A 23332-nucleotide genomic window follows, 5' to 3' on the forward strand; every position below is an offset into this window, starting at 1 on the left:
AGTCAATCAATCAAAACCATGTTAGGGAGTATTCACACTGAAAAATACATGTGGGTTTTGCTATAGTTTTATTACACTTGCAGTAAAACTGCTTTAAAGAGAACATATAGATTTACAAAGTCTGATCAGTGGAGGTCTGCCTGCTGGGACCACCAACAAGTCCTAGACATGAGTAGCCCAGTCCCTCAGTGCAGGCAGAGAGTTGGCTGCACTTGTGCAGTTATTCTGCATTATAGTCTATGGGAGAGACAGCCGAGCGTGATCACCCAGCTCTAACCATATCTCCGATTGACTTTAATGGAAAATTACCTTTCATATGAGGCCAACTCTACACTGTGAATGGGGAACTGGACATAACCGTTCTTACGACTGGTAGGGACTCTTTGGCTAGAGCTCCGCCGATTACACATTTATGACATAAAATCAATATTCCATATGTATCATAGGTAAACCAAGACTTTCACCTTGTTGCTTTTTTCATTAATCCCTGCTGGATATCTGAATAGGTGCATCATAAGAGCTGAGGTGAGCAGGGAGGGGTGTGTCTGTCAACAAAGTGTTGACTGGTTCCAGCAGCAACCAGTAGAATTGTAAACATAGCGCTACACTATATTAGGCCTCATGCATACGAACGTATTTTTTCCCTCCCGTAAATACTGGCGTAAATGCAGGTCCGGTGTCACACGTATTCGACCCGTTTTGCACCAGTATTTACGGACCCGTGCCCGTAAATACGGTTCCGGTGTCACCAGTATTCCACCCGTATTTACGGGCAAAATTGCACTGCACTAATCGGCAGCCCCTTCTCTCTATCAGTGCATGATAGAGAAGGGGCAGCCCTTTCCGAGGTAAAAGTAAAAGAAATTCATACTTACCCGGCTGTTGCCTTGGTGACGCGTGCCTCTCTTGACATCCAGCCTGACATCCCTGGATGACGCGGCAGTCCATGTGACCGCTGCCGCCTGTGATTGGCTGCAGCGGTCACATGGGCTGAAACATCATCCAGGGATGTCGGGCCGGATGTCAAGAGAGGGACGCGTCACCAAGGCAATAGCCGGGAGGCCGGACTGGAGGAAGAAGCAGGAAGTTCTCGGTAAGTATGAACGTCTTTTTTTTTTTTTTACAGGTTGCTCTATATTGTGATCCGAATTCACTGTCCAGGGTGCTGAAAGAGTTACTGCCGATCAGTTAACTCTTTCAGCACCCTGGACAGTGACTATTTACGGACGTCGCCTAGCAACGCTGCCGTAATGACGGGTGCACACACGTAGCCACCCGTCATTACGGGAGCTCCATAGACTTCTATGGGCTGCCCGTGCCGTTATTACGGCCTGAAATAGGACATGTTCTATCTTTTTCAACGGCACGGGCACCTTCTCGTAAGCATACGAGAAGGTACCCGTGGCCAATAGAAGTCTATGTGCCCGTTATTTCGGGTCGTAATTACGACCCATAATAACGGGAGTTTTTACGGTCGTGTGCATGAGGCCTTACCAACTGATACAACTCAGGATCAGTATCATGGCATTTCTGCCCAACAGACACCAAAGCCTTAAAAATAAAACCAAACCAAAAATGTTTTATCTTGCAGTTTGTGGTGGGTCACTTATGGAACCTACTGGAGAAAATTTCACATCTCCTGGATATGACCAGGTCAAGAATTACACAAAAAACCTGAACTGTGAATGGAGTATTCAGAACCCAAACACCTATAACTCAACTACGTACATTGAGTTCAAAAGCCTGCGGCTGGAACCGCATCAGAACTGCCAGAATGATTTTATTGAAATCCGCGTAGGTGAGTGGTGAATATTATAGCTATGATTATATGGTTAGTGTGAAAGTGATTAAAATAATGTTTAAATGATTTAATTTTGTGCAGCGGACATCTTGTCTGGAGTCCCCATCTTGTTTCTTTTGTAATGAATAAGAAAGTCATTGCTCCTTTAAAGACAGGTTTTATGTTTCTAAGTTGTGTTATCTTTGTCCTTGGTTCCCATACGAGGCTTGGGGAGAAGGAGCAGGGAGTGAGATGGGAGGATGGCAAATATGCTTGTGGGAATGCCTCCCCCTTCTTACAGGAATATTCTTGACAAGAAAGATCCGGCACCTGCAAACCTGATGTGTGAAGAATTATAATAATATATCTGGAATGTATCGTGTGTCTGATCCAAATCATGTTTTGTCGATATATCAGAGAGGAATAACACACAGACGCTGCTGATATGCTCAAAATACTCCTCTGCGGCTTTTATTGCCAAACTCAATTACAATAATATCATTCAGAAGGGGTGTAGGCATGAGGTTAACCAATCAGAGGCAATGTGACAATATTTCAAATTCTGCCAATTACAGACACACGATACATTCCAGATACATCATTATAATTCTTCACACATCAGGGTTTGCAGGTGCCATATCTTTCTTGGCAAGAATATTCCTGTAAGAAGGGGGAGGCATTCCCACAAGCATATTTGCCCTCCTCCCATCTCACTCCCTGCTCCTTCTCTCCAAGCCTCGTATGGGAACCAAAGAAGATAACACAACTTAGAAACATAAAAACCTGTCCTTAAAGAGGTTCTGTCACCAGATTTTGCAACCCCTATCTGCTATTGCAGCAGATAGGCGCTGCAATGTAGATTACAGTAACGTTTTTATTTTTAAAAAACGAGCATTTTTGGCCAAGTTATGACCATTTTTGTAGTTATGCAAATGAGGCTTGCAAAAGTCCAAGTGGGTGTGTTTAAAAGTAAAAGTCCAAGTCGGCGTGTATTATGTGCGTACATCGGGGCGTTTTTAATACTTTTACTAGCTGGGCGCTCTGATGAGAAGTATCATCCACTTCTCTTCAGAACGCCCAGCTTCTGGCAGTGCAGATCTGTGACGTCACTCACAGGTCCTGCATCGTGTCGGACACATCGGCACCAGAGGCTTCAGTTGATTCTGCAGCAGCATCGGCGTTAGCAGGTAAGTCAATGTAGCTACTTACCTGCAAACGCTGATGCTGCTGCAGAATCAACTGTAGCCTCTGGTGCCGATGTGGCCGTCACGATGCAGGACCTGTGAGTGACATCACAGATCTGCACTGTCAGAAGCTGGGCGTTCTGAAGAGAAGAGGATGTTACTTCTCTTCACAGCGCCCAGCTAGTACAAGTATTAAAAACGCCCCGATGTACGCACATAATACACACCCACTTGGACTTTTACTTTTAAACACACCCACTTGGACTTTTGCAAGCCTCATTTGCATAACTACAAAAATGGTCATAACTTGGCCAAAAATGCTCGTTTTTTAAAAATAAAAACGTTACTGTAATCTACATTGCAGCGCCGATCTGCTGCAATAGCAGATAGGGGCTGCAAAATCTGGTGACAGAGCCTCTTTAAAGAAGTAAAAACTTTCTTATTCATTACAAAAGAACTAAGATGGGGACTCCAGACAAGATAGTCGCTGCACAAAATTTAATTCATGTAAACATTATTTCAATCACTCTCACGGTTATGTATACCGAGCACCATAATAAATATAGCATTATTTATTAAAATTTTTGATGTCTAATTTGATCCCTCTAATACAATAAACAAAAAATGTAGAAAAACAAAAATATTTGCCCTAGTAGGTGGCAGGTAAATTTTATGACAAAACACAATTTGCCTATAAGGCAACTAACACGATTTTTCACACTACTAACAGAAGGTATTGAATTGTTCTATTCACATAATTCCTAATATTGAAAATAACCTTTATTAATGGCACACAGTCTAAATTCAAACAACCCATGAGCCCAGAAATGTTATCACTCATATATATGTAATGGTCTGTCTCTGCTGTAGAATTAATATACTGTCTCTACTAGAGAGAAGCGTCTGCGGATCGCTATCCCAGAATTGTTTCTGACCTGATGATATGTAAAAACATTCAACAAAGTCCCCGCAACATGTTTCGCCGAAATGGCGTCCTCAGGGGTCCTCAATGGCCATTGCCTCACCGTAATCCTGAGGACGCCATCTCGGCGAAAGATGAAGCATATGTTGATGAAATATTTGATTGTTTTTATTTGACTATTTGCAATTTTGACTCTTTTCCTATTTTTGTTAGATGCATTGGAACGATAAAACAATGATTGTAAAAGTGTACACGCCCTATAATAAAGCAATACAGTATATGTTGTCCTGTTCATGATGCGTTAAACCATCCACGTGTATCAGCTTGTTAAGTATAGACCTATCATTTTTTCTATATGTGGCAGATAATAGAGAAGGTGAAGTTATCAGCCGGGTATGTGGAAGGACAAAGCCGTCTGTCCCGCTTGCTCTTGTTACTCCTAGAATCTGGATGCATTTTGTAAGCAACGCAGAAGTGGAAGATCTCGGATTTGTTGCTGAATATTTATTTACAGGTAAAAGGTTACAGTCCAAGATGGGAACATGTATATTTTACTTGTATTGTTGCCTGACACCTCTAATTACTTCATTACATTTTTGCTGATGCTCCTTGTAACCGGTTACATCCGGCAATCCAGACTTTATTCAGAAAGATATATTATGGTTCCATGCGAGAGCTGTACATTTAGCGCCAAAAACAGAATCCCATCGAGGAATGCAAGAAAATCCTTTCCCAGAGATTATGTTAGGAAAGGTTTTCATGCTTCCCCATATGAGATGGCAGGATTCCTTTTCCAGACTTAAATATATAGACTTTACACAGAGCCGCAATATATATGGCATTGAGAGTTTAAATTTCCAAGCATTTTCTGGATCGGTGTCTGCGCTTGTTCTATTAATGTGCAGTTCTGGGCATCTCAACTTTACTATAGACCGTGTACAACATTTTGTGGGGGCCTCAAATCTGGCCTTTGACTCTATCAAGGGGCCCACGATCAAGTTCATCCAGGGCAGAGTCAAGAGACAAGCACTCACATATATGACTTTTGACCCAGTCCCTTTACAGTAATTTGATGTAGTAAAAACGAACTCTCACTCTACATCATCAGAGCTCGGTTAAGCTCTTAGGTGTGTCTGTCAACAGAGTGTTGCCTAATACCAGCAGCAAGTGAGTGCAGAATAGTGAGTGCAGCTCTGGAGTAAAATACAGGTTTTTACTCAGGATCAGTACAAAATAAATAATATTATGTATTAACAAAGTTACTCAACATTTTACATAGACTATGTAGGTATATAAAGCAAAACGGTGATTAAAGGTGAACATACTGGACATTTTAATCTACACCTCTAGTTATACAACAGCTTCACACCACTGCCTCCCTTACACAATCCCAAAAATAAAATTTATCATTTTACAGCACCATATTCAAACCTCTCTATCCCTGGTAGATTCCTGTAATAGCTACAGTATGCGATATACATGTTACATTTACTAATCTATAAAACATTTATTTGTGTAGTAAATTTGTGTCATTACATTTGGAACCGAAAATGAGTTTAATCTCTGTAGGGGACGGCTAGTGAGATGGTTCTGAAGGTAGTCAGTTCAGAAAAAGGTGGTCGGATACCTTAGATAACTGTCGGCTGATTGACACCCGATTACCTCCTGCGGAAACAAAGGATCAATGTTGAAATTCAAACTGCCTGATCCTTCTGTTCCTCAACAACTGCTGTCTGGGGAAGGTCGGGACACCCCCATAAACTTAAGCTGATTGGGTGGTCCCATCGAAATCGACGGGTTCGGCCAATATTTATTTAATGTGTATCGGCAACTTAAGGTTGGGTAACAGTCAAGAGTTAAAAAGTCAAGGTTGTGCGTTTAGACATTTCTGAATTTTTCTGAATTTTAACAGTAGGTTATGTTCTCTTATAGGTTGTGGTGGGATACAGAGTGGGGAGTCTGGAATTGTAGCCAGCCCTAACTTTCCTGATAAATATCCAGCTCTTAGCCACTGTGCCTGGCTCTTGGAGGCCCCGGAAGGACACATCATTACTGTGAGTCTTCTCCGAAACCTTCCTAAAACTAAAAAAGAAGATTAAATCTAAAATGAGCAATTATTAGCGAGTCCATATACATGACCACTATTAGGTTTTCTTTCTTCTGTAAATGACCTTTCTTTCAGTTCTCAGGTGAAGGGACAGGTTTTGGCTGTTACCATCACAAATATTATAAATGTGTTGGTGCGTGCCTGAAAGCAAAAACCTAATGCTTTCGGTAGATTATTCCTTCTGTTTTTCATAATTGGATAAAAACATTGTGATAACTATACTATTGACCTTCTGATGATGTTAGTTAAAAACTAAGAAGAGTCTGAAGGCTTAAAGGGGTTTTCCAATACTTTATTTTTTATTTATCACTGCAACGCTTCTCAATATATCTATTAATGCCCCCTGAATATCATTATCTAGATTTTTACTTTTTAATTTACCGTTATTCTCTTTTGTTTACATTGAGAGATTTGTTTACCTCTGTGTGTTCGTTGTCTTGCTCTTCTGGTCATACAGTTCCCGGCATGCACCGCTTGTGTCCCAGCATGCAATGTGCCGGCAGCAAGGACTCATCACGCCTACTACACCCAGCTATAAACATCTTCTAATCTCCGCTGCCATTTTACTGCTCTCATTAGATCAGTGAGAGCTAAAGATAAACATGCAACATATCATTGCTGTACCAAACAACACTCTCTCTTACATAATGGTAAAAAAAAAACTTCATTTGACCACAAAAATAGGAGTCCCAGAGTGTTAGGAAACGTACGTCCCTTTAAGATTGCCATGACTACTAGTCTAGCTTCTGGGCGGCTCTGGTTTTAGTTGCAGAGCCTATCCTACTTCTCTGTCTTTCTTCCTATCAAATTGAAGGGTGGAGTTTTTAAATCTGGGCTGGTTCTGTTTTCTTTGCTTGTGATTCTCCTTGTTTGCATGTGTTTGATCAAGCTCCTGAATATACCCTGTACTTTTGACTATTTGAACTTTTGGAACTGGACCTCGGCTTGTCTCTGGATTACCCTCTGCTTACTGATTTGGACATTCTGCTCCCGGCTGGTTTTGACCTATGCACTTCCTGATATCCTCTAGCTTTGTGATTTGGACTTTCTGTTTACCCTCTGGCTGTCTTGTTATCTGTTTTGGTATTGCCTGCATTGCACCTCTTGCCCAACATTGAATTCTGTTAAAGCAACCTGGGTTCTATGCAGCCAAATCCAACCCGCATTGCAGTGGGCTCTGGTGAAGACCATGGAGTAGCCTTAGACTCTGCTTATCAGAGTTGTGATGGATTTGAGGTAGCGGATTTACTTGCACGCTTGTTCCATACAGTCTCCAGCTCCCTTTGGGGAATCGCTCACATAGCCATTACATCAACTTTCACTCTGGGAATTGCTCAACTAGTGATTTCATAACACAGAGCAAAGCGCCACTATAGGCTCTGCTCTGGGACTCTGTGGAATCCCTTGACATCACTGTCCATATATACGGACAGTGAAGTCAGGGGCTTCCCCAGAGCCGGAGTCCCAGGCAGAGCGCTAGTATAGGCTCTGCTCCGGGACTCTGGGGAAGCCTCTGACATCACACTGTCCATATATGGACAGTGATGCCATGGGCATCCCCAGAGCCGGAGTTCCAGAGCAGATGCTACTAGCACTCTGATTGGGACTCCAGCTCTGCTCCTGACATTACTGACATCATTCCTTCTGATAGTTTCCGGTCCGCTGCTAGGGGAGAGAAAATGATGCGCAGGCGCTGTGATAGCGCAGGAGTGGAGATGCGTGGTAAACACTGCTAGTGTAGAAACCACGCATGCTCAGAGACTAGCATTGTTTACCACGCATGCCCACTCCTGCGCGTCATTTTCTTCCCCCCTAGCAGCGGACCTGAAACTATCAGAAGAAAGGGAGTATCCAGTGCACCACTTCTCTGAGTGTACAGTGACGTCAGGAATGGCGTACCTGTACATTGAGCCAGCCGGAAAACGGACTTCAGAGATCATGGACGGGGTAGCGCCGGAAGTAGGGATTTTGCTACTGGAGACGCATCACGGGACAGGCGCTGGAATCGGGTGTTAGAAGATTAAATCAACACGTAAGTATATTAAAAATTACATTATAGTTAATTGGTTCCAGAAAACCTCTTTAATGTTAAAATCTTCTTCTAATTATGAAATACATATAGCCCTCCAGAAGACCATAAGACGGAACTTTTCGATACAGTGAATCAAAACCTTCTGATGATCAGTCATTATCAGGAACCTTTTGTTGACTATTCATAAGAACCCTACAAGGAAACTTGTGGTCATTAAACATAGGAGCCTTTACATGACCACAGTCTAGGAGCTACTGGTACATAAGAAACCTTATAAGATAATTATTGAGAACCTTTTGTGAATAGTCCTGAGAATTTTCTTGTAGGTGGATAACATTATGATGGTTGCATACAAGAACTTGCTAGTAAACCTTCTCTAAAACCTACAGATGATCCAAACCTTCTGCTGAGACCTGCTCCTCGTGTATACTCAGTGTCACGAATATAAACCATAATAATAGTACCGTAATGAAAAAAAACTCAACATGTTGAATTTTTTTTTCTTTTAAGTGCTAAACTGGAAAAAGCTCATAAAGTTCCAAAAACAGATCCAGTATTTGTATAATGTACAGATGTAGCCATCTTTAACTTGACTCTCGAGGCATTAAATACACAGTGACAAGAAACTTTAACTTGACTTTTTAAATGGCTTTTCAATGGCTTTTGTTGTGTGATATCACGCTGCAGCAAGTTATCAGAGTCAAGATAAAGATGGCTACATCTGTAATCATTTCAATGTGTGGAATTAAAAAAATAATGTATCATCTCCATTTCTAGCTGTCGTTTGCATATTTCGATCTGGAGTATCATTCAGTCTGCCGCTGGGATTCAGTCACAGTCATGAACGGAGCTTCACACGGATCACCAATTATAGGACAATATTGTGGCACTACCTCCCCGGGAACACTACAGTCTGGATCTAACAAACTATTAGTCATTTTCAATGCCGATAATACATTGAATGGTGGTGGGTTTTATGCGAACTGGACATCAGACTCATTAGGTGAGTAATACTTAATTCAAAATAAAATATTTGCAAAATCAAACTTATATCTCAAATTGATCTCCTTTCCCATCGATACATTCTGAATTTTAAGCTCTTTTCATATCTGTGATATGAAAAATGGAATTCAATGCTGTGAGACATCCGTCACATTATGGACACCAACGACACCTGATGGACCACATTCACTTTAATGGAGTCTGTCGGGTGTCCGTCATCTTACTGGAAAAAATACTGCAGTATGCTGCGCTATTTTTTCTCCCATTTTTGACGGAATCTGCATCGGGGCTCTTAACCAATGCAGGTTTGAACACAGTCATATCACATTAGTAGTTCCATATAGATCACAGTTTACCACTGGGGTGTAAGCAGATGGACAGCCTGTGATTAGTTTATTATTGAAGATTCTTCTAACAAAAAGGGATTACGCAAAGTGGACAACCACATTAAAAATCGTAAATTCGTATAAAACTATATAAGACTTTGCCCTTCTGTATTTCTGCAGAAATAAAAATTTATATAAATGAAACTATGTACATGTACCAAAAAATGGCACCTACATAAAGTACAACTTGTCCCGCAAAAAGTCTCATACAGCTACGTCAAATAAAAAAGGTATATATGGGATGCAAAGAGGGAAAAATTAGGAAATTGTTCGGTCCTCAAGGAAAAAATTGGCCCTGTCCTTGAGAGGTTAACCGTTGGCTCCTTTCTTTGCCCTCGGTTCAGTGGCAATTCAGCCTTGAGCTGAGAAATCTGAGCTACACTGATTGAAAAGGATTTATGGCTTAACAACCGCATTAAAAAAACAAACCCGCGGTTCTTAAGCCGGCCACACACATGAGATACAGTAGTGTTCGTTCTGATGACCACCAGAAACGTGTACCCAGTTCTGGCAGAGGATTATCTCCCACGGGAACAAAGGATCAGGCATGTTGGATCCCTCTTTCCCCTGACATCTCGTGTCAGGGACAGTTGGCAGACCCCCCATACACACGAGAGCATCGGTTGATTGTGCCGATATCGGTAGTTTCATCCAATATTTCTCCCATCTGTATAGTATAGACATCTATATACTCTATACCGCTCGTCATTACAGTATATTAATCTTTCATTGTGTTTTCCAGGGTGTGGTGGCTACATCTATGCAGATAACGGTAACATCAAATCTCCAGGCTGGCCTCTAAATTTCCCCACGAACAGCAGATGCACATGGACTATCCAGACACATGAGAGCAGCCATTTTGAACTGGATTTCAATGAGAACTTTAATATTCCAGATAGCAGCGGACAATGTGAAAGAAGCTTTATAAAGGTCAGTAAAGAGCAATCATCTATAAGATATAAGATCTAACATGATATATGTTCCATAAAGCACCATAAAACATTACAAGACTTGACATACACCATCAAGTGACATACGCATATCTGTAAGGCCTTATTCAGACGAACGTTGTATACGTCCGTGTGCTGTCTGTTAAAAAAGACCAATTCAATGGGGCTATACAGACGTCCGTGATTTGTCACGCAGTGTGTTTTCGTGTATTTCCTATTCTGGTCTGTTTTTGCAGACCGCATAGGCCATTGAAGTCTATGGGTGCGTGAACAGCATGGACAGCACACGGACATCATCCGTGTGCTGTCCGTGTTTCACGCACCAGTTACTAAAGAAATGCAGAGAAATAAAAAATATGTGCACAAGCAGGAACAATAAAAACTGATGCCACACGGAACTCACACTGATGGCACACAGAACTGAAATGCATTAAATACGGTCTGTTTTTTGCGGATGCAAAACGGACACGTTCGTGTGAATCAGGACTAAGGAACATTTTAAAGGGATCGTACAGGATTTGAAAAACATGGCTACCGTCTTCCAATTACAGCCCCACACCTATCCATGGGTTGTGTTTGGAATTGCAGCTCAGCTCCCTTGGAGTTAACGGGGTTGAGCTGAATGTGTACTGGAGAGTTATTTTTTTTGTTTTCTTACCCCCAATTTTTTGAGGGGCTCTTTATAATCCAAAAAGTATTTTATCTAGAAAATAAATAACCGTCTACTCATTTACCACATATGCGGTTATTGAAGTTTTCTTTATGTTGTCCGCAAAAATGTAATGTGACTTCAAGGGTGTGTATACCATCAAGACAGCTCTCAGAGCTGCTATGATACCCGTGGGAAGGGCCAGTGTGATGTGGGGTGCAGGGTATAGTGTGTACCCTATCAGGAATGCTGCAGACACATGAATCAGTATAAAGGAGGCTCAGTTACTTAAACGTAAAGAACAAAGAACAAAAACGTAAACATAAAGAACAAAACTTGTAGGGAGTCATGTCCCCTACACAATCCACGGCAGAAGTCCCGCTGGCACTTTTTTTTTTCTCAACGTATCACAGGTGCAAATCAAGGCCACTAGTCTCTCAGAAGGAAACACGGTTCTTACAGCGGTATACTGGCACAGTATCGCTCTAGTCAAATTTCAGTGGTACAATTGAAGGAGGCTATCTTGGGTCACTCTCACAGGAAGGGAAGTTTCCTCATTCACCAGCACTGGGCCTAAAGGGCATTCAACTCGCTAGCGTTCTGCTACCACTGCTCCGTTTGGTCTCCCATTTACAACTCATTTCTGGGCCCACTTGCCGAGTGGCCCTGATCAGCCCGCACTCACTTTCCTTAGCAGTTCAGTTCTTTCCAGCTCCGGAGCACCGGTCTGTATTAGCCCAATATGCTTCCTGCTTCAGCGTTTTCTCTGCTGTGTCAAACACAGGTGACTCGACCTCTGCAAGGGGATTGCGCTGAGAGCAAGGGTGTGCAACCAAACAAGGATCTGGCGCCTACTAACCCTATGTATAAGGTCCTGCTTTCCTGCCTACCAGAACGCCATAGTACAATGTCAATGCAACCGCTGCATTCCCTAAAGTCATCCCAGGGTACCAGAATGACCCTGCACATGACCGGTTACCCTTGTGGAAAGTCGGTCGGGATCGCATTTCCTGCCATTATTTCGGTGGACTGCTCCAGGAAGCCTACAGCCTGCCCACTCTGACCACTGGGAGAACTGCCACCACTACACACAAAAAACAGCACAACTTAAACTTTTACAATGAGAAGGACACAAGGGCTTTAGCATCGCAAGAAAATAAAGAACACAATAAAATTGGCAAACACCTCCGGCACTCTCTTACACTAGCAACACCGGTCAAACCTGGGCAGATGAAAGGGCCCAATGGACGTGGAGGACCCAAAGCAATATAATTAAGCAAGCTCTGTGCTTTCCAAGCCAAGAGTGAGGTAGACAGGGGAACCACTGTGAAGCTATTGGCCAAGACCCCCACTTACAACTGGTGCTGGCCCAGTGACCTGTAAACCATAGGTTCTTCTGAATCTGTTCAAACAGACCAAAATACTGTATTATACCCAATGTGACTTCAAGGCCCAGTGTGCTTCACAGATCAGACCCTGTACTTACTGCAAGACTAATATATATAATATAAATACAATATGAGACTCATATTTCATTACAATCATGTTATATTTTCAGTAGATGTTCATACCAGTCATATATTTTATGTGCTATGTGTACATATTATACAAAACTTTGTTTAGTAAAAAAAAATTACATAATTTGTTGTAAAGTTTTGGACCAAAATATTATTTTAACAAAACAAGGACAAATTATGTGATGACTAATGTGATCTCCATTTTCAATCTTTTCCTCATAGCAGTAAAGTTACCGTATATATCATTAATCGTATATGCCCCATGGTTTAGATTGAGCCAGCAGTCTGATCCTCCTGCTCCCCTGCAGCAGTCAGTGTAGATCTTCATTGAGCGTCCTCATATAGAGCCTTTATTCACTACGATGCTTCTCTGTGGAACTTATGGCCACCTCGTCTCCTTTTGTTTGTGGTGCTGAGCAAGAGACCCCCATTCTCCTTGTAGATGGGAGTCCCAGAAGTGGAACCCCCACAGACATTTTTGGCATATGCTATCAATATGCAATAAATATCTCAGATGGGAATGCAGATAGGGTTGTGCACCCCTGGTCTAGAGGGTCACACATATTAATGCTTTGTGCCCCATGCTGATCGTAGGAACAGATAAACAAGGTGTAAATGGATCTCCTATCTCTAATCCATACTTTAGGAGTTCTGAACCACAAAGCTTCTTGTAAAACAGAGATGTCAACTTAAGTCCAACCTGTTGTATAGATATACCTCCTGGTCTTTCAAAAGCCATATAGTTCCAAAAAAATCTAATTGTCTCTGTGCTCTGGCCAGGTATGGAGTGGTACTGAAGAGTCAGAGGAGGTCCTGTTGTTAACCGCCTGTGGAAATACAGTCCCCGGCCCGATCATCTCCCCGGGCAGAACAGTAAAATTAACGTTCCAATCACAAGACAATCAAGGAAACGGCTTCTTGACCAGCTTCAACAGCAGTAAGTAAGAAAGGCCTACAAGTCCTCAAGAGCATCTCCCACCCAAAATCAAAAAGTATATATACAATAAGGGCCACGTTGATCGTTTTTCTTTTGATCGTTCTTAAAAGGATTTGAGATTTTATAGTTCTGTCTGATGCCCAATATCAAGATTCGGATTCATACATTGATTTGTGTGCGTGTTTCATTTGTGCTTTGGAAAATTTTTGGTAGGACGATCATAGAGGTCACAGTTGTAATGCAAAGCAGAAGCACAAGAATGAGCCTATTAAATGGACAAATACAAGAGTAATAACAATCCCTGCACTGAGCAGAGCAGCTAGATTTTGGGAAATGGCAACGATCAGTATGCTTACCCTAAAAAAAAAAGTAATTAATAAAAGTGTCAGTAATAAATTATTTATTTAAGGGGTTGTCTCATCACAGAGATTGGTGGTCTATCGCTAAGATCTGCCACCAATGTCCAATCATAGAGGTTATGACCAGTGGGACCCCCACTAATTACTAAAATAAAATGTCAGTGGCGCAAGGAAAGCATCACCTGTCTCCTATCGGCTCGGCATAGCTTTTTCCCGGGGGCCGCATGGGCAGACTTTATAATAATTTCCTGGCCTTGCTGCCACTTCATTCTAATAGGCCACCAATGTCTGTGATGAGACAATTCCTTTAATTAGTTAGTTATTAACATTATTCAGATGACGATACTCTCAAAATTAAAGGGCTATTCCGTAGAATATAATTAGATATGCCATAAAGATTTGATCGGTGGGGGCCCGGCACCCACTGATTACTAGAATTGAGGTCCCTTGTCCACCGTTGTACATATTGCAGTCAAGAGGAGAGGGAAGGACCAGAGGATATATTAGGGATATGAAAACCATCAACCAGAGATGGCATTAGGTTGGTTGGTACCTTGTGCAGTACCTTCTATTGACGCCCCTTCCTTATGGTTTACCATATAGTGCCCATTTAATACAATCATACAGTGTCCAAATAATATTGTATTAAGGTGCCTAAATAACACTGTCCAAACAATAAACTAGGGAATGTAGTTGTCTTTTTATAGTTTTTGGCACAAAGCGTGGAATCGGAGGTGCAAGCTCTGAGTTCCTGGGCCATCAGGCCCAGTAGTGCCCCCTTCAGTAGTGACAGGTGACGCATAGGTCGCACACTCCTAAGGCCGATCCACTGCTGCTCTCTGTGGGCTGCATCATTGGTCATCTCAGCATTAAAGGTGGCCACTGGCCACCATGGAAAATGCAAGTGGAAGACTACACAATTTATTATTATTTTTTCCTGTGTTAGTGTTTTAACTCTTAGGAGTGCTCCCAATTAGCAGGCATGTGGCTAGGTGTTGGCTTTAGATAGGCGGTGGCACTACAAGTCCCATAAACATAAATAAGACTTGGAGTCTGACTAGTCCACCAGAAGATCCTTTGGGAGCCCTAAGTTCTACTAGGACCCATATACAACGGGACACATGAGGTCCAGCAATGGACGATACTATTTGAAGCTGCTGGTGAAGCAAATCACATGCTCAAGTTTTACACATTTTTAGATAAAACATGTAATTATCAGTAACAACGCTGCAAATGTGACTACAATCTATAGCGGCCGTCCTTAAATAATATAGAGCTAAGTGCACAAATGTACTAAAAGGTCAGCTGCCTCAGTGTGGAAGAAAGGAAAGTTTATATTGTAGGGTATGTGCACACACACTAATTTCGTCCGTAATTGACGGACGTATTTCGGCCACAAGTACCGGACCGAACTCAGTGCAGGGAGCCGGGCTCCTATCATCATACTTATGTACGATGCTAGGAGTCCCTGCCTCGCTGCAGGACAACTGTCCCGTACTGTAATCATGTTTTCAGTACGGGACAGTAGTTCCACGGAGAGGCAGGGACTCCTAGCATCGTACATCACTATGATGCTAGGAGCCCGGCTCCCTGCACTGTGTTCGGTCCGGGACTTGCGGCTGAAATACGTCCGTCAATTACGGACGTAATTAGTGTGTGTGCACATACCCTAAGGGAATGGTTGGTGTGTATTATACCTTTGTATGTATGTGAGATGTTATGTGGTAGGTGAATGGTTTCAGTCCTCCTCACCATTAGTTCCCGCGAAGCATTGGTTTGCACAGAGTCGTCCATTTCTTTGTCACTTTCATTATTTTATCTTGCAGAATGTGGTGCAAACTTTACAAAGTCGAGCGGTCAAATTGTTTCCTCGAATTATCCAAATAAATATGAGAACAACCTAAACTGCAGTTATACTATCCACGCGGATGACGGCATGTTCATTGTCCTCACCTTCCTTACTTTCGAACTTGAGTGTGAGTATCTGCATATCACAACCATGAAGATTAATAGAATTCAGCTAGGTAATTCTGATACTTACGGTACATCAGTAGATCTCCCTGCTTTCACACGGGCGTAATACGGGTGCTTTTTTTCGCCTGTATTATGGACGCAACACCTGGACCTGCCGCTGTTCATCAGAAGGAGAGCTCGAGCCTCATAGAAGCCTATGGTGCTCTAATGAACAGCGGCAGGTCCAGGTGTCGCGTCCGTAATACAGGCGGAAAAAAACCCCCGTATTACGCCCGTGTGAAAGTGACCTTAAAGTGCACTTATCTTATTATTGCATCTTTCCCAAAACTACAAAGAGACGTTTTTAATAATAACAACATTAGTTTGGGGAATTGCTATTTAAGCTGTGCAGAATAGCTATTAAAAATGAAAAAGAACCTACACTATAAATTTATATTTTGTGTTTGAACTTTAGATAAGACCCATAAAAAAAAAAACACTATACACAATATTTTACTATACATCACTATTAAAAAGAATACTCTCTTAAGGCATATTGGTGTTAAAACTTAAAGGGTAACTAAACTTTTAAAAAACTTTTGACATGTCATAGTGACATGTCAGAAGTTTTGATCACTGAGGGCTCCGAGCACTGAGACCACCACCGATCGCTAAAACGAAGCTGCAGATGCGCTCGGGTGAGTACTGTGCCGCTTAATTTCTGATCAGCTTACCTTGGAGCGATGTACGGGCTCAATAGATAGTCTGAGTCTGTACACGCTCACTTGGCTTACCAAAGAAAGACGATCAGAAACTAAGTTGCTCATTCATCACACGAGCACTTCTGCCGCTTTGTATTAGGGCTTGCCTCAGTGCTTGGACCCCCACCGATCAAAACTTATGACATGTCAAACAGATTTTAAAAGTTCTGTTACCTTTTAATTCTACATTTTAACATTTATATCTATTTCTCATACTGTAACATTTCTATACGTTTCTCAAGGACAAAAGACTGGTTGTAGTATACATTTTAGAGCAGGGACAGAATAAGGTTGGTGGTCGTCTCATGGTTGGTTGGGGCTTATATCCCACCTCTAACGCTCTGGACCCCACCTGACCCCCTTTCGCAACTTCATATAAGAGAGGTGGCAGAGCATGAATGTGCCCCTCTCTACTGAAGTTTATGGAAGTTATGGAGACAGCCAAGGCATGGACTCTCTTAGGACAGGATCAATGAATGATCAATAGAGAGGGTGGATGGTGGAGATCCAAAAATCCCTAAGGTGGTGGAAGCCACAGGGCACATGTCCCATGTGCCCTCCCTATAATCCGGGGAGGCCACACATATAGACGCACAAAACACACACTTTTATCATAAAAGTGCTGTAATAAAATCCCCATATCAGTGCCATCCACATTGCAGTCTATGCTCAAAGGAGACATATGTACCCCCAAAGCTTCTTAGAGAGCAAAGTAGAATGGCAATTTTTCCTAAACATTGGCTTTTCGCATATGGAACTAAACTGTGTCCATAATTGAAGTGTCCACACAAGGTTAAACTATTCCCACATAAAGCCACATATTGGTAAATGGTGCTCAGAGAGAACGATACTTTGGCAACATAGTGGCAAACACTAGCCACATAATGCAAAACAGTGGCAGCACTGATGGAACAGAAAAACTGAAGTAATGGTGCTAATGTGAACAGAGCCCAATTAGTGCCTACAGTTCTCCCCATTACTGGGGAAACACCACTTATCTTATTCTCAGCACAAAGTTCCACCTAAATGTTGGGACCATCAATACTTGACAGGATGGTGGAGGCATAAAGGTCGGTGGTTTTATCCTTTACACACCCTCCCCCTTGCACATGCACATGGCTGTGATGAGAACTGGTAGCTGTGGGACCCTACAGCGAGGCCCTCTTCTATCAGGTGGTCTCAGTAGGATCCATAATCACTAAAGGGGTTCTCCAAACCAGGCAGCACCTTTGTATTATGGACTTTGGCTTTGCATCATGTAATGGAGTTAATTGTAACATCTTTTATTTATAGCCAGTACATCATGTGATAGGGACAGAGTGAAAATAATCAGTGGAACACCAATTTCAGGAATCTCCTTGGCGACCCTCTGTGGTACCTCCGTGCCTGCACCGATCAGCAGTAGAGGAACAATGTCAATCAATTTCTATACAAACTCTGATGTAACCATGCATGGATTTATGGCGACCTACAGAATGTACCGTGAGTAACTCTAGTCAATTTATGGCCAATCATCATCACTTTTCTCTCCAAGGACTGTAACCATGACCCTAAGCAAAAATGTAGTCAACATTATGGCCTATTCGCCTGATGTTTTGGTCCTATGTTTAGCGTTCACGTTGGGAAAACTCCCTACGAACACGCTAAATGTGTCCATAGGGCTCCATTACCCCGACAGAGTCCAAAAGAGTGTCCTTTTGCCCTCCGTCGGGCTGGTATATGTTGGTATACCTTTTTTTTGAGGATGGAATAATGTAGTATACTACGCTATTCCATCCTAAGGGATCTTTCAAAAATAACGTATACTGCGCGGTATACGTTTTCTTATGTGGGAGACTATGTGTGACAGATGCCATACAGTGGCATCCGTCACACATAGGATCCCACGTAAAAAAAAACGTATACTGTGCGGTATACATTTTTTTGAAGAATCCCTCAGGATGGAATAGCGTAGTATACTACGTTATTCCATCCACCAAAACATTAAACGTATATACCTTGGGGAGCTTTCAAAGTGCCGGAATCCCAAGGAAGTAGTGCTCGACCCAGGAATTTCAGCCCTTGGGAAGCCCCTGACGTCTCTGTCCATGTATGGACCGTGATGTCAGGAGCTTTCAACTGTGGAGTACCTTACCATCTGTAGTGGTCTGGCCAAGCATTTGGGGACTGGAGAAGCCCCTGAGGTCACTGTTCGTATATGGACAGTGACGTCAGGGACTTCCTCGAGTGGAATCCCCGGCCAGAGCTTTGCCGATGTTCTGGCCCGGGGATTCTCGTATTACAAAGCCACTAACATCACTATATATATATATATATATATATATATATATGGACAGTGACCTCAAGGGCTTTCCGAGGACAGGAGTCCCCAGCCAGAGCACTTGCCATGCCATGGGGACTGTATAGGCATACAGTGTGCTACGTCACCCAAACTCCATGGGCACAGCGCTACTTTAAAGGTTATGTACACCCTTGAAATCGTAGTTTTTTTGTTCTAAAAATGTCTATCAGTGTGATTGGTGCAACTTTCAAAATACTTTTTATTAAAATAATTTTTACTTTTACAAATACAGCTGCCTTGTATCCTGTATACAGATCAGCTGTATCTAACGCTGAAACTTGTATCTGTCAGGTCCGCGGGACTGATGGGTTCAATGTCAGCGGGTCCTGTGTGTGTCTGATATGCAGGATCAAGCTGTTACCGATCACATCTAACATCTAATTCATAACTAAGATGTGATCGATTACAGGTGGATCCTATCAGGACCTGCTGTCACTGAACCCGTCAGTCCCACGGACCTAACGGACTCAGGTCTTAGTGCACGATACAGCTGCTCAGGATACAAAGCAGCTGTATCTCAAAAAGTAAAAGTAATTTTTAATAAAAAGTATTTTGAAAGTTGCACCAATCACACTGATACAAAGTAGGATACGTCAGTGTCTTCCATCGGAGTTATACGTCGGGACTCCTCCCGACATATACCTCTGACAGGAGTAAAAAACGTGATGTGAACAGGCTCTTACACTGGTTGGTTCTGTATTTTTGCAGTCTTTGAGGAGGCCAGGGGGCCTGATTGTTTTCCGTGGTCAACTGAGCCACATACATTTTTTACTTGTACTGCCCCCAGATTATTTTGCACTGGAGGCAATGAAATATCCATACTGTACTTCTCGTATATTAATAATTTTTATGAACTACATTTCAGCTTGTGGAGGAACATATAATAGAACTTCCGGCATCTTAAGTAGCCCAGCGCATTCATTCACGAACTACCACAACAACATGAACTGCACCTATCTTATCACCGCACAAGAAAACAAGATCATTGAACTAAAGTAAGATGAGAATTCTTTGTATTCAGTTTGAATTTCACAAAACCCCCGGAATAATTTTCTCTTTCCACCAACCTCCATGGATTCCCAACGCTCCGTTATGATCTTGATACAGTAAATAGTCTTCCATAATCACAATCGCTGCTGGCCATGGTGACATTTCACCCACAGTGTTGTAATGTCCCACTGTAGTGATTGGCATCAGGATCATAAGGCCGGCACAGCGGGGATCCATGGAGGCCAACTGCGGGGTAACTGAGACGAATTTTAAAGGTAAGTGTATTATAAAGTTTACTATTTTTCTATTTTCGAGAGCTTCTTTTTAGATTGTCAGGAAACCCCTTAACCCTATTTCCTCATACAGTGCAGGAAATAAGTATTTGATCCCTTGCTGATTTTGTAAGTTTGCCCACTGTCAAAGACATGAACAGTCTACAATTTTTAGGCTAGGTTAATTTTACCAGTGAGAGATAGATTATATTTAAAAAAAAACTGAAAATCACATAGTCAAAATTATATATATTTATTTGCATTGTGCACAGAGAAATAAGTATTTGATCCCTTTGACAAACAAGACTTAATACTTGGTGGCAAAACCCTTGTTGGCAAGCACAGCAGTCAGACGTTTTTTGTAGTTGATGATGAGGTTTGCACACATGTTAGATGGAATTTTGGCCCACTCCTCTTTGCAGATCATCTGTAAATCATTACGATTTCGAGGCTGTCGATTGGCAACTCGAATCTTCAGCTCCCTCCATAAGTTTTCGATGGGATTAAGGTCTGGAGACTGGCTAGGCCACTCCATGACCTTAATGTGCTTCTTTTTGAGACACTCCTTTGTTGCCTTGGCTGTATGTTTCGTGTCATTGTCGTGTTGGAAGACCCAGCCACGAGCCATTTGTAATGTCCTGGTGGAGGGAAGGAGGTTGTCACTCAGGATTTGACGGTACATGGCTCCATCCATTCTCCCATTGATGCGGTGAAGTAGTCCTGTGCCCTTAGCAGAGAAACACCCCCAAAACATAATGTTTCCACCTCCATGCTTGACAGTGGGGACAGTGTTCTTTGGGTCATAGGCAGCATTTCTCTTCCTCCAAACACGGCGAGTTAAGTTAATGCCAAAGAGCTAAATTTTAGTCTCATCTGACCACAGCACCTTCTCCCAATCACTCTCAGAATCATCCAGATGTTCATTTGCAAACTTCAGACGGGCCTGTACATGTGCCTTCTTGAGCAGGGGGACCTTGCAGGCACTGCAGGATTTTAATCCATTACGGCGTAATGTGTTACCAATGGTTTTCTTGGTGACTGTGGTCCCAGCTGCCTTGAGATCATTAACAAGTTCCCCCCCGTGTAGTTTTCGGCTGAGCTCTCACCTTCCTCAGGATCAAGAATACCCCACGAGGTGGGATTTTGCATGGAGCCCCAGATCGATGTCGATTGACAGTCATTTTGTATGTCTTCCATTTTCTTACTATTGCACCAACAGTTGTCTCCTTCTCACCCAGCGTCTTACTCATGGTTTTGTAGCCCATTCCAGCCTTGTGCAGGTCTATGATCTTGTCCCTGACATCCTTAGAAAGCTCTTTGGTCTTGCCCATGTTGTAGGGGTTAGAGTCAGACTGATTAATTGAGTCTGTGGACAGGAGTCTTTTATACAGGTGACCATGTAAGAGCTGTCTTTAATGCAGGCACCAAGTTGATTTGGAGCGTGTAACTGGTCTGGAGGAGGCTGAACTCTTAATGGTTAGTAGGGGATCAAATACTTATTTCTCTGTGCACAATGCAAATAAATATATATCATTTTGACTATGTGATTTTCTTTTTTTTTTTTTTATATAATCTATCTCTCACTGGTAAAATTAACCTAGCCTAAAAATTCTAGACTGTTCATGTCTTTGACAGTGGGCAAACTTACAAAATCAGAAAGGGATCAAATACTTATTTCCTTCACTGTATATCACAGATGTTATAATGCTTCTTTATAGATTCAATCAATTTGATGTAGAGGGGTCCGGTTCCTGTTTATTTGACCACGTTTCCGTCTATGATGGATCAAACATCTATGGCACACGTTTTGGCAAGTTCTGCGGGACAGTTTTACCTCCAGTTATAAGAAGCTTAACCAACAACCTGCTCCTGGTCTTTTACACTGATGGTCATGTTGGTGCTGGTGGTTGGAGAGGATCCTATAGACAGACATTAGGTACGTGCTGGCTTTGATAGAACATTTTCTGTTCCTTATGATGCAAAGTAGTTGAGGACAAATAAGCTGCTGTATCTAAATCTAGTTTTAGAAAAATAAGGCAATTATTGGATAAGAGATGGAGAAATGTGTGGTTTGAGTACTGCTAAGCCTCCTTGCCCCTTCTCTACCCTCAGCTCATTGGGAATTTAGCCTTAAATGGTTATTCCCATCATAGACCTTAATAGCATATCCATAGGATATGCCATAAATGTCTGCTAGGTGTGGGTTCCAGGTCTGAGACCCGCACCTATATCCAGAACTAGGTCCCCCGATACCTGTTCTGCCTGGTCAGCCAGCCACTGACCGCCACATTCGGCCGGAGATTGAGTATTACAGGACTAGCCCTGTGAGTTCTGCATTATTCGTTGCTGTGTCTTTGAAGTGTTCGGTACTGACCTTATTCCAGTTCTTATTACATTCTGCTCAGTAACGCTTGTGATGGGTGTAGCACAAGGTCTCACAGTCACTTCTTTTTATTCACCCCTCACACGTGCTGCTCTTGTGACACTCGATGATTCTTACTCACAGTACTGGTGGTGACTATTAAAGTCATGCTGTTGGCATCATAATCAGCACTGAAGTATTATATTATATACACTGTGATAAAACTCATATGACTTGTCCTGATTACAATTAAAGGAGACTTTACAACTAGTCACATTGGTATCAGTATCCAGTGTCCGCGTATCCCCCTCCCCATTAGCTCCCCACCGTTGTAGTTCCCATTAGCAGCCTTTGTATAACGCCATTCATAGAACACAGGCTGCCATAAGCAGCATCTATATACCTAGAGGGGTAACTTAATGCTATGAACACCTTTGACATGTTTTTTGTTTTTTTATTGTGTATCAGTGTCATTTATGTATCCTAAATACATTTTATTAAAAATTATTTTTACTTTTTGAGATACAGCTGCTTTGTATCTTGTATACAGAGCAGCTGTATCGTTCGCTATGACCTGAATCCGTCAGGATCCACCTGTAATCGATCACATCTAAGTTATGAACTTAGATGTGGTCGGTAGCAGATCGATAGACACGCAGGACCTGCCGACACTGAACCTGTCAATCACGTTGACCTGACGGATACAGGTTTCAGAGCTAGATACAGCTGCTCTGTAAACAGGATACAAAGCAGCTGTATCTCAAATAAAAATAATTCTTAACAAAATGTATAATGGAATTTGCACCAATCACCCTGATAGACATTTTT

The 23332-nt window shown here is 42.2% G+C and overlaps 1 protein-coding gene across 1 annotated transcript in view; it reads left to right on the forward strand.

The window, feature by feature from the left end:
* CUBN (cubilin) overlaps nt 1-23332 on the forward strand; it is a 190371-nt gene that overhangs the window by 155623 nt on the left and 11416 nt on the right. Inside the window, exons 50-59 of the mRNA XM_075828736.1 lie at nt 1592-1798; nt 4251-4400; nt 5819-5940; nt 8803-9028; nt 10156-10343; nt 13310-13466; nt 15652-15801; nt 17833-18021; nt 19746-19875; nt 21861-22078. Coding sequence (XP_075684851.1) covers nt 1592-1798; nt 4251-4400; nt 5819-5940; nt 8803-9028; nt 10156-10343; nt 13310-13466; nt 15652-15801; nt 17833-18021; nt 19746-19875; nt 21861-22078 — 1737 coding nt within the window. The remainder of the gene's footprint in view (nt 1-1591; nt 1799-4250; nt 4401-5818; nt 5941-8802; nt 9029-10155; nt 10344-13309; nt 13467-15651; nt 15802-17832; nt 18022-19745; nt 19876-21860; nt 22079-23332) is intronic.

The sequence above is a fragment of the Rhinoderma darwinii genome, chromosome 5 (assembly GCF_050947455.1).
Source record: "Rhinoderma darwinii isolate aRhiDar2 chromosome 5, aRhiDar2.hap1, whole genome shotgun sequence".
In the NCBI taxonomy this organism is placed as follows: Eukaryota; Metazoa; Chordata; class Amphibia; order Anura; family Rhinodermatidae; genus Rhinoderma; species Rhinoderma darwinii.